At 26.5% G+C, this 11712-nt stretch overlaps 1 protein-coding gene across 3 annotated transcripts in view; it reads right to left on the bottom strand.

The window, feature by feature from the left end:
- The window catches only part of LOC111028522 (odorant receptor coreceptor), a 9574-nt gene extending 2411 nt beyond the window's left edge, over window positions 1-7163 (bottom strand). Inside the window, exons 1-6 of one of the 3 annotated variants that reach the window (XM_022307201.1) lie at window positions 7054-7163; window positions 5004-5370; window positions 3668-3908; window positions 2993-3203; window positions 421-583; window positions 249-348 (exon numbers count right to left, since the gene is read on the bottom strand). In XM_022307201.1, the coding sequence (XP_022162893.1) occupies window positions 249-348; window positions 421-583; window positions 2993-3203; window positions 3668-3908; window positions 5004-5368 (1080 nt within the window). In that variant the 5' untranslated portion in view covers window positions 5369-5370; window positions 7054-7163. Of the gene's footprint in view, window positions 1-248; window positions 349-420; window positions 584-2992; window positions 3204-3667; window positions 3909-5003; window positions 5371-5428; window positions 5751-7053 lie in introns of those variants that run through there. The other 2 variants (XM_022307200.1, XM_022307199.1) reach the window with 2 other exon arrangements.
- Window positions 7164-11712: the final 4549 nt, after the last annotated feature.

The raw sequence follows: 11712 nt of genomic DNA, 5'->3' as shown, positions 1-11712 counted from the left end.
GGGGGGGGGTTGGTCCAAAAATCAGAATTTGAATAAATTCAGTATTAAAGGATAAAATGGGGGTATCATGCTTGGTGAATGTATAATTGACATCACTACAATAGATAAACAAGGATATTTGTATTCATTTTAAAGAGACTCGAAATAATCTGGCTTAGAAAAATGAATACACTAATATTTGATCAAACTGTTCAAACTATATATTATGAATATCTGTCAAGGTAATTTTATGAGACATTCCAACAAACCTTGGTTGCTTGGTATGCGAGAATGGTGAGAATGACGGTGCTCACTAACATGTGAAAAAGAAGTGCCGAACCATAGCAATCGGTAATTAAACTCACGTATCTATAAATACAAATTAATACATTTTTGATTGTTTAACACCTTCAACAAGCATCCCTAATTAATTTTTCATACTTGACAACATGTTTGTGTCGCTCTACCCAGTATTTAATTGCTGATCGAACAAGTACTTCTTGATTGCTAGTTAAGTTATTTGGTCCTTTTCTGTTTGATTCATTTTCCCCTTTTGTTCCATACTCAGTAATCTCATTCACATAAGACCCATTATAATCGCGATCTGATATTAATTTTTAAAACATTTTATATTTGATCTCTACTCGGTTTACTTAATTTAAAAAATTATCAAAAAACTGCATAATCACTAATCAAGCATCAACATTTATCTTTTAATGTCGATTTAACCTAATTTAATAACTTTATGAAAACAAATTTAAATACATTATAAGTATCTACAATTTATTTAAATATCTTAAAAAGTGTAATTTCTTAAAAAAACAATAATTGTAAGTAAAAATGTCCTAAAAACGATTACCCCTTATAGCACATTTTTAATTTAAGAAAACATTATTTTATAGATTTCAATTAAATTAAAATATTATAATAAAACTCACAAACATGTCTCAAATTTAAATGCAAAATTTTAACGTAAAAGAAATAACTGTAAAATAAGATATCTATAACATATCCAAGCTAGTCATGAACATTATGTATGGAATCAAAAATGTTCCGAACAATAATTATACAAGCGCCCAGCCTTCCGATTATAAATAGTAAAAATATTATTTCATAAGAATGACAAAACTTTTGGCTGCTTCAAGATAAATAAAATTATGTAATGCTTATAGATTTGAAATAAAACGAATAGAATATTACTTATAATAAGTTTATTAACATTTAATATTTTAATGTGTTATGACGTCAGAGCTTAATTTATTTAGGCACAATTAAATATTATTGGAATGAACATATTTTATTTTATTTGTTTTATTCATACTCATATACACATAAGTATGATTATTCGTTATTCACATAACTTAAAAGTAAACATTAATCTTTATATATATTTAGTTATAACTTAATAAGTGTTTTATAAATCTCAAGAACTATTAACATGTATCTATAGCCTATAAGTACCTACTTTTATATAAAGTCAATACCATATTAATCTACTTGGCAACTAAGACAAATACATATTTTGTTTCTTGCCATTTTTCTTTGTAGGTGCCTACCTCAAATTGTATGGTATGAAATGTATTTTTATGAACACTCTTAGCTCTATTGATTTTTTTCCTTACCAAATATTTCTCTTTTATTCAGATATTGATTGATTAAAAATAATCTATAGTACTTTGTTATTTTAGTTATTATAAATTGTTCTTAAAATACAGAATGTTAACAAATAAACGTAAAACTTTATTCAATTTGTCAATTTTCTTGACATGGAACTTCGAGGTAAATTCTAGTCGCCCGTTACTGAAATAGCTCACATCTCGCTCTTGCCACACAGTATACTAAAACCTACTGTAGTACTAATGACTAATGGTAAAATAAATTTCTTTAATCACAATAATATCATACAATTTACTTAGAAATATTACAGGCTAACAAACCGCCTTTGCTCAGAATCATCTTTCGTACATAATGATTATTGAATTCAAATTTAATACATCCATTACAGCTTTCTAGACATCGAATGTTGGCACTGCAGAGCATTACCCATTTACCCGCTTTTTTAAAAGTGAAAATAAAAATAAAGTTAAAAAGCTTTATGATTTAATATGAGTTCCCACATAAGTTGTTCATATAGTGGTATAAAAATATAAAAATTACTATGCACAATCTTTTAACGTAGATATCTTTTTGGGCTGCCTACCATTTTTTGTTCCGACCGATTTTGTAATGCTTATAACATTCACTATTTTTACATTGGTAACCCTCCAAATAAGTAAAACTAGAAAATCTGATTAGGACAGCTCAAATAATAAATATGAAAATAAATTCTAATTACAAAATAAGTTTTTAATTTTAAATTCTATTAAGTCAGTATATTATCCAGGTAGTATTAGGCATGGCCTAACTGGCCTGACCCGTAGTTTTTCCTATGACCCTCCCTCCTTGCAGAGGAAATATCAAGTACATATATTTTGTTAAAATCTGATAAATTAGCAAATTTTTAATTATTCTAAAGTTAAAAATATTTTTTTTTACTTTCATAGCTAGAGTTTTAAATTGTAATACAAAATTGCTCATAAGTTTTTATCACAGAAAACAAAAATATCAAAAATTCAAATATATAATTTTTTTATTGACGTCAAGTTCGATGAAATTAGATAAGTATTTAAACGAAAAATGACAATTTTAGTTCCCAATTATAAATTCAACTTCAACCTATTATTTAAGTGTTACCTACTAATAGAAAAATATATTACCAATGTAAAAAATATAAATATATAATAAAATATCGATCCATTCGGTCTTTGTTCAGAATCATTTTCCTATGCAACAATCTATTATTGTATTCAAATCCAAAGCATAATATTACAGTGACCAACTCAATAAGTACGACGCCCACCATACAATAGATTGACTTAATTACTTCCAAGGTTTTTTAGATGAATTAAGTAGCATATACTAATATTGTTAGTACTTATTAATATATTGTTCAATTTAATAAATAATAACTCACCGATGCCATTTATTGCTTGATTTTTAGCAGAAGTGGCACGAAATATTTCGGCTGGATTATGAACTGATGAATCAAGGGTAGCACTTAATTCGATCAATGGATTCAAAATCTCCTTCAAGTGTTGAAGTTGTTCACATGCATGCACCAGAAATGATGAGAATAAAAGCTCCATTAAGTTTGAGTGACTGAGCGTTATGAATATCCAATAAAACTAAATGGACATTTCACAAGTTTTTTTAATTAGGTACCTTGAGATCGTCAATTTTAAGAACTATGAAAATTTAAATATATGTATAATTTAGAATATTTAAAAAATAAAAACTTTTTTGTCAATTAAAAAAAACAAAAAGGGTCATCAAAGTTAACCTTATTCTAGGGTTATCTAACTAAACTAATACATTTTACATTTTATTATATACATTTATTCCATATTTTTTTTTTTATTATTATTCCATTGATACCTTATTAATTATTACACATAAATTATAGGTCAGCGAGATACTGTACACGAATAGTAGGTATGTTAAATTATGTAAACAAAAATAAGTGTTTTAAAAATATTAAACTTTTTAAATTACATTCATGTTCTACCCTTTCAACCAATCTCCAAGGATATTCATGAATGTTTTATAAATAATATTTTTCTTGCATATAATTTAATCACATTAAGCATACCTGCAAGACAAAAGCCACAATATAACCTAATCCATGACTTGCATCCCATGGGTACCAAGAGTGTAACATCAAACGGGGTACTGGAACATACATTGTTTGGTTAAATGTTTCAGGATTAGGAACCTTCCATACGCTTTCACCAAAGAAAGTAATAGTTGTCCAGCTGATCGTTGTAAAAATTGTAACAATCGACACTATAATCAAAAGTTGTCGCATCCGAGATAATGACTTTGCATGGAATCTAAAATCAAAAATGTTACGAAATTATTTTAATATACATAAATTATAAGACACCTAAACAAATGGTACAATATTCCTTTAATTTTAGGTCATAAAGACTATATTATATCAGATTTGTATGACATTTAAGAAAGAGTTGCGCTGTTGTGGTACAACATTTTTTCGAATAATTCATTTTTTTTACTGTAAAGTGTTAATCAGTTGATTTGTTTGAAATATTAACGCACTTTAATCAAGAATTAAACAAGTTGTTTCTGTGCTATCAACCTTTATGTACTAAGGATAATAATCCAATAATAGAATCCTAATAAAAAGTACCTACCTCTACATACTATTCTCGAATATTTTTTCAAACATAAAATACATATCAACATTCAACACATGATAATTTATAAAAAGCATGAAACCTCAGTAAGTATTTCATAAAATAGTGAATACCTTACCTAATTAAGAATTACAAAAACCAGAATTTGAATAAATACATTGTTCTAGGGAAAAATGATGGTGAGCATTCTTGGTGAATCACTATGTACCTATTTAAATAAAAAATATACACAAAAACCTAACTAAACTTTTTAAAAATATAACAAGTCTGCCATAAATAATACCGGTTCAAATAAACAGTTTTGCTATTTAATAATGTCATTCAAAATTCAGTTTTGGAAAACTAATTTCTGCATTTATTTAAATGAACATAATATTAACATTATATTGTGTAGTATTTAAATTACTGTTTACAAATTTAAAATTACAATACTATACTTATGGGTCATAGGATTTAATATTTTAATTACTTTATTTTACTGGTTAAATATGTATTGGAAGTAAATTTTAATTTATGGTTTAAATTTTTTTTTTTTAATATCACAATATTAACATTATTAACAATTTCATAAAAATATGTTTAAAATGTAATTCTGGTGCCTTAATCCATGTTTTATTTATCGATGTTTAATAAACTGTAATTAATTTCGTTTGAATATAATCAGATTTCTCACTTCTCAAATTAATCGAGTAATTGTCGTACCTGCTTCACATTTTATTACGTATTAGCTATTAATTTTCTATCAATCAAACAACTTATAATTTAATTTACCTCGAATGAGATTCTGTAAATAAAGGATGTGGAGAAGTATTGTTCCAACAACTTAGAGTTCTGTAGAACGACTTGGTACCCGTGCTGAAATACATGAATTTGATCATCGAATGGGTGAAAAACAATGTAGTTACCACGCCAGCAGCCAGCTGATCTGAATCGTTGGATTTAGTGACCATAAACATTACAATAAATATGAACTGTGAGTATATTATTATTGTAGTGATCCAGCTGTAAATCTTTCGGAGCAACACGGCAAGTCCAGAATAATCGTCATAGTATTCGGATATGAATAGGCCCGATAGTTGTATTAATCGAATATTTGGCCATAGATCTTTTATAAGACCATCTTTCTTATAACCCATGGCTGAAAAACCGAACAAATTGTTAAACAATTAATAAAATCATATTTAAAACATTATGACATTTTATTCTTGACCCATGTGTCCAATTCTTTGTATAATATTATGTAGGTTTCTTAGATTTAAAATTTGTAATCGTAGAACAAATCGTCGAGTGAACAACGGCTGGCATTGCATTTTGTGTAAGTTCAATACATTTAGTTACAAAAATTAGCCTTTAGTAAATTTAAGAAATTGGCTATTTAGTTATGAATTAAAATAAATGTATCTTAAATTATAATATTTGTAACAAGAACTCTTTTTAACAGTATTTAGGCACTACGCCTAATTTTATAATATGTATTCCTGTAGGCATTAGCAAACGATTGAATTAACTATAGGTATATAGATGCATGTATAATATAGACTTTAATTGTTTCAATTTATAAAAAGATTAATTATAAAACTAAGCTTAAAGATAAAATAATGTTTCTATTGCCCAGCTAGGTAGCTAGGTTTTATTCAATGCATAAGTATATAAATCCTTTTATAATTGCAATTTAACAAACGTATTACTTTTATCTATCGCATTTTATACTGGTATTTTAAAATACTTATTTATGAATCCGGTCTTGTGTTTTAGTTAAACGCAAGTGACTATCTTATAATAGTATAATACCATAATTAATTTTAATACCATATACATAAGAAATATTTAGTAATTTACATTATTTTGCATGCAAATAAGGAACAACAAATTTCATGAATACAATAATACTTTCTATCAATTTTAATTTTAATCTACAAAATCAATATCTGCTTAGTATATTCCTCAGACCTTAGGATATATTATATTGCAATTAAATATTGTATACAAACAGTCTATACATTATAATGGACTAACTAGTTGGTACCTATTTTCAGGTTTTTTTTTTTATTAAATATTGATATAACGTAACTTATTGGTCAATAACATAGCTTTAATTTTCGCATAAAAAATAATGTAATGTAAATTTATACTGAAAACAAATAATTTGTATTTATGTTTCAATTTACCTATTATTTTACGTGTAAGTAAGACAAATCATAACACGTAGGTATGGACGAATAACGGATTTTATAAATCACCCTGTATACGTGTAGTATATCTTTTATGTTTCATCAAGTGTAATAAATCAACCATTCAATGTACGCATAATAGTTGTGTAGGTGTTAAAGAAATAAAATTATCATTCTGCAAATGTCATATATATATATATTATATATATTATATTTATTTACTGTAATATATACCTAAAGTATATGTATATGTATATATTTATATTATATTATAAAGGTGTACTAATAAAAGTATAATATAGTTTTAAAATGTACAATACTCGTATCTGTTTTGTATTTTAATAAGTGATAAGTATAGAATTTGTATTATATTTCAATTTAAAACAAACACAGGTGCAATTTGATGCAGTTTCATGAACTTCGTTCTAGGTTTTTTGACTATATAGTTATCATAATATAAAGACATTCAAAAGTAATGATGAATGAAGATAATACAAATATTACACAATTTAAGCTTTCTTCGGGCGCACTACACGTCTACACACATGAATCATTTCCAAAAATATACTATACACTTATAAAGTTACTAAACTGAAAAACTATTAATGTTATTTGGAATAGACTAGTGGATAGAAATTACGTACCCGTACCTTTCTTTTATTCCAATGTAATCAACAACGTATATCTGTGTGTTGAAGTTCTTGAGTTTTGAGTTAATAAGACTTTCTCCATATACCAACGCAATTAGTTAAGTCTTGACTCCAGGTTCTAGAAGAGTCACAATAACACTAAAGTATGCATTTCATAACATGAGTAGCCTGAAGGGTCATAGAATGGGTGGACTTATTGCCATGACCTACCTACCAAGGGGATGATACCATTTTAAATATTTAGTAGATTTCTTAGTGACTTTTCCCTTATGTAACGTTCGTGTATACATTTTACACTGCTGACGAACCCATGACTATGGTAATTATAGTTCATAAAACACACTATTTGGTCACGAAAATCAATAACTTCATAACTTATTTAACGATCAACTTTATAATCTTGTATAATAATAATATATATTATATACATAATAAAAATTAAACTAAACATTTTATAAGTCATGTAATTATTATTAAGAATATCTTAGATTCGGAGCTATTGATTTCACAATGACGTATCTATTGGTTTTTGTTTTTATTTCTTAAAATCGAATTTGGAACAGCAAAACAAAAAAAGGCATCAATATCTCTGCCCATGGCCTTTAATCTATCACCTACAAATTATTTTTCTTCTAAATTTCAAAGGATCGCCAAATGTAATTGTACATTAACAAAAGTGGGAGAGTAAGGTACCACTTTGTTGTACATAAGAATTCGAGAGTACCTCGTCATTGAGTATGCTACTACAATGAATGTGTTAAATTGGAAGTCAATGATGAATCATTCAATCATTGCATACAAAAACGATTCTGAACAGTGACAGTCTATCAGCCTATATATTACTAATAAGTAATAAGTTTATTTTATTATATTTATTTTATATTGCTATCATAGGAATTATTTCACTATTAATAATATCAATAGGCGCTATACGAAATAGCTAGGTAATACTTAAAAATTAATTTAAATAAATTAAAATATTCTTTAAAATGTCGAATCCCCACAAATAATTTTTGAATTACAATAAAATAACTTATATATTTTTGCCTTGTCTAAAATCCAATTTTGTTAAAATTATGAAAATATTTTTTTTAGAATTTTGAGTTTCAGTAAGAACTACTTATTAGAAACCTTGTAACCTTAAATTTTTAAGATAAAGATATAAAAATTTAATATTTTATAGATTCTTGACTACAGAATAATTTGAGAATTCTCGTGATTTTGTAAAAATATTCACACCATTGTAAAATCAAAGTATTATTAATCGCTCAGAATCTTAATTGTATAAAATCTACTAAACGATCTGCTCTTTAGTAGGTCATTACAATTTATATGTTGAATTTGAATTTAATGATATTCATTGCAGTATTCGAAAAAATGATTCTGGGCTGTTGGATCAACATCTATTTCCAAGGATCCTTAGGATTATGTTATATTATATTGATATAGTATCGCTTATCAGTATTTTCTTAATAAGATAGATTGAACTAAATTAAGAGAAATCAACGTACAGGAAGTGTTAGAATAAGACTGTGGTATAAATAGCTAAAACATTGTATAAACATTTTGAAAATTCATTGTGTATATTAACTAATAATATACGTAATGATGAAAGGTTTTAAGTTTCTACGAATTATGTTTTGAATTTTTTTTTTCTATTCTAGAAGAATCAATATTTTAAGTTTGAATTTCCGACTTTGTAAAAATTTGAACTGCAAAATGTTTAAATATTGTGACTATAAATGTCCAATATATTTCAATTGCTGCAAGAAGAACTTATGATGATATTTTTGAGCTTTTGTCATTAAAGAAACATTTCATCAATACAAACCAAAACAAAACAAAGAAAAAGTTGATAATTTCTTTATTATTAGAACGATTAAAAACCATTTGTAGGTGCATACATTTCAAAATTTGCAATTAACAGTTACCGCTGATAATATGTTAATTTAATATAGTATATTTAAGTATATATTATAATAATGAGATGATATCAAAATAGGAATGGTAGTTATAGCTTATTCTAATGAGTAGGTAATAACGTTATGATAATATGGGTAGTAATGAGAAATAAATAGTACATAATAAACTATGGAACATATTATTGTTTGTGTAATACAGCACTAAAGCAGTAAGAAAATAAATAAGAGCGGATAAATAAACGCAATGCCATTTTAAAGTGATGCAGATGGCGATGGACTATTGTCTATTAGGTAGTTAATATGATTTTATGATAGGAGTCAGAACCAACGGAAGTAAGATGGTTTAGTCTGATAGCAGTAGAGTTGAGAAAGGACAACCACGTGGTTCTTATTCCGAAATGTGGTGTAACTTATTAATTATATATCCTTTAAGGATAGCTCTGTACACTGGGCAGCCTCTGTAATTAGAAATATAATCATCTCCACATAAGCCAGAAGTTTAAGACATCAATTATATACTTAAAGAGAAGAAAAAAAAAAGAATGAAAATATTTGAAAATTATATCATGTAGATTGTATAGGTATAATACTTGTATAAATATTTGGTGAAAGTATTAAATGTCTATTGTTCACACATATAAAACGTTCTGAATTATAAAAAAATCGATTTGGTCAAAAAAGGACTTGCTTTTCGTCTACGCTTATTGTTTTGTAAGTGTTTCACAATTATTTTAACAGCGAAAGTAAATTCTTAGAATTATTTAATTTTGATCTCCTTAATTTAAAATTACGAACTAGATCAAAGTTTCTACCATTAACAACACTAAAAAATGATTGTAGAAGCATATTATGTTCTGCTTTTAACAGAATCGATCTATATACATTTTTTTTAATACGCTTCACTGTAAAACAATGCATTCATCGCTCTACTCAGAATCTTAAATTTAACAAGTTACAACTAGCTGTTGCCCGTGCCAAAGATTTGTTTTTATAAACATATTTGTAAAAAATGTATATGCTACATGTATACTAATTTTAATAATAATAAAGTTAATATGTAACCAATGGCAACCATTTAAATAAACAAAAAAATTTTTTTTTTTTCATGAGCTGAAAAAAATGGATATGTGAGCTACCGTTTAACCACCTATTGGTTAAAAAATAAACTTTAAGAACCATTCAAGTACCAATGAATTTATTGATATAACTGTTGTCTGTTACATAAAATGGTTGTGAAAGAATGGGAAAATAAAAAATATAGAGCTATTTAGCCATATAGGTACATCTTGATTTTAGTATAGGCATAACTCAGTTCACGGGCAGATAGTCTTTGGTGTATCTTCCTTTATAAAGTGGCGGATTGGATAAAGCATTTAGTATTATTCGAATGTGGTTCAAACTATTCTCTGAAATTGTCCTGATACATCTAAGAACAATTTTGAATGTTCACAAAATCGGTCAATTAGTTTTTAAGTAAACAAGCTACAATCATATTATATTCAACTCTCATATTTGTTTTAAGATACAATATCTTTATTCGAGTCCATAAACGAGACAATTTGATGTGTGTTTTTTACAGTTTTACTACATTTACCCGAGTAGTCAATGGCAGCTTTTTATATACAAAAAAAGAATACCTACCAATTACTAATTAGTAATTTATAGTTTATTACTGTATATTTCTACTATTACTGTTATAATCTGTTGGATAGAACCAATGGCAATTATAAATAAACACAAAAAAAATTTTCTATTTCATCTTAAACCTTTAAATCCTTGTGCATGAGCACCTCTTTAAAAAGTGAGTTTTGAGAAATCCTTTCTTAATGCATCCCTATACATGGTTATTCAAAAATACAATGAAAATGTCATGTTTCCAACTATCATAGCTTAAACTAATATTCTACATTGATCAGTCAGTCAAAAAGAGCACTTTTTTAAATTCAGATAAACGTTTCCAATTATTATTTCGGTAATACAAATATTCGGACAACTACGAAAAATTTAAAACAAACGAGTCAAATCGGTCAAGCCGTTCTCAAATTATGCAATTATATTGACGAACAGCATTTAGTTTTTATTTATACAAATCACGATTTTAGTTATGAATAATGACTTGTACTGAAGATAGAGGTACATATACATGTTTTTCATCGTTTCATTTCATTTAATTTTTCATTTCTGGCTGGTTTTCTTATGTTGACTCAAGTTATATGTATTTTATTATATTTTAATATTTGTTCATGTAATACGTATATTGTTTTAATTGTGAAATATATTATGAATGAGGCATCCACAGTTCTACAGAAACAAAAGGTCTCAATAATGCAACTTTGAATTAGATATTTAATTTAAAAAATATTAACAAATCAAAATTAATATACTAGACACGTTCAGTAACAAAATTGGGTTGAAGTGTTCACTAATCCTCTAAAGATAAGACTTGCTCACATAATACCACCATATTGTTAGTAATTGTCACGCTTGTAGATAATAATTAAGAATTATGGACTTAAGTTGAATCTCACTCAGATAAGATATCAGGAAATACCTACATTGTTCAAAAGATTTATCATTCAGTCAGTTGAAATAAAGACATTTTATAAAATGGAAAATGTTAACAGGTTTAACCTATTCGATTTAAATATTTCGGTCATCAATTAAAATAATGTGTAATAGGATTAATTTTTTCACTAAAACAGATCCACCGTAGGTTAGGTTAAGTATATATTCTTAT

The sequence above is a fragment of the Myzus persicae genome, unplaced genomic scaffold (assembly GCF_001856785.1).
Source record: "Myzus persicae strain clone G006 unplaced genomic scaffold, MPER_G0061.0, whole genome shotgun sequence".
In the NCBI taxonomy this organism is placed as follows: Eukaryota; Metazoa; Arthropoda; class Insecta; order Hemiptera; family Aphididae; genus Myzus; species Myzus persicae.
This window is presented reverse-complemented; position numbering and strand designations above follow the sequence as displayed.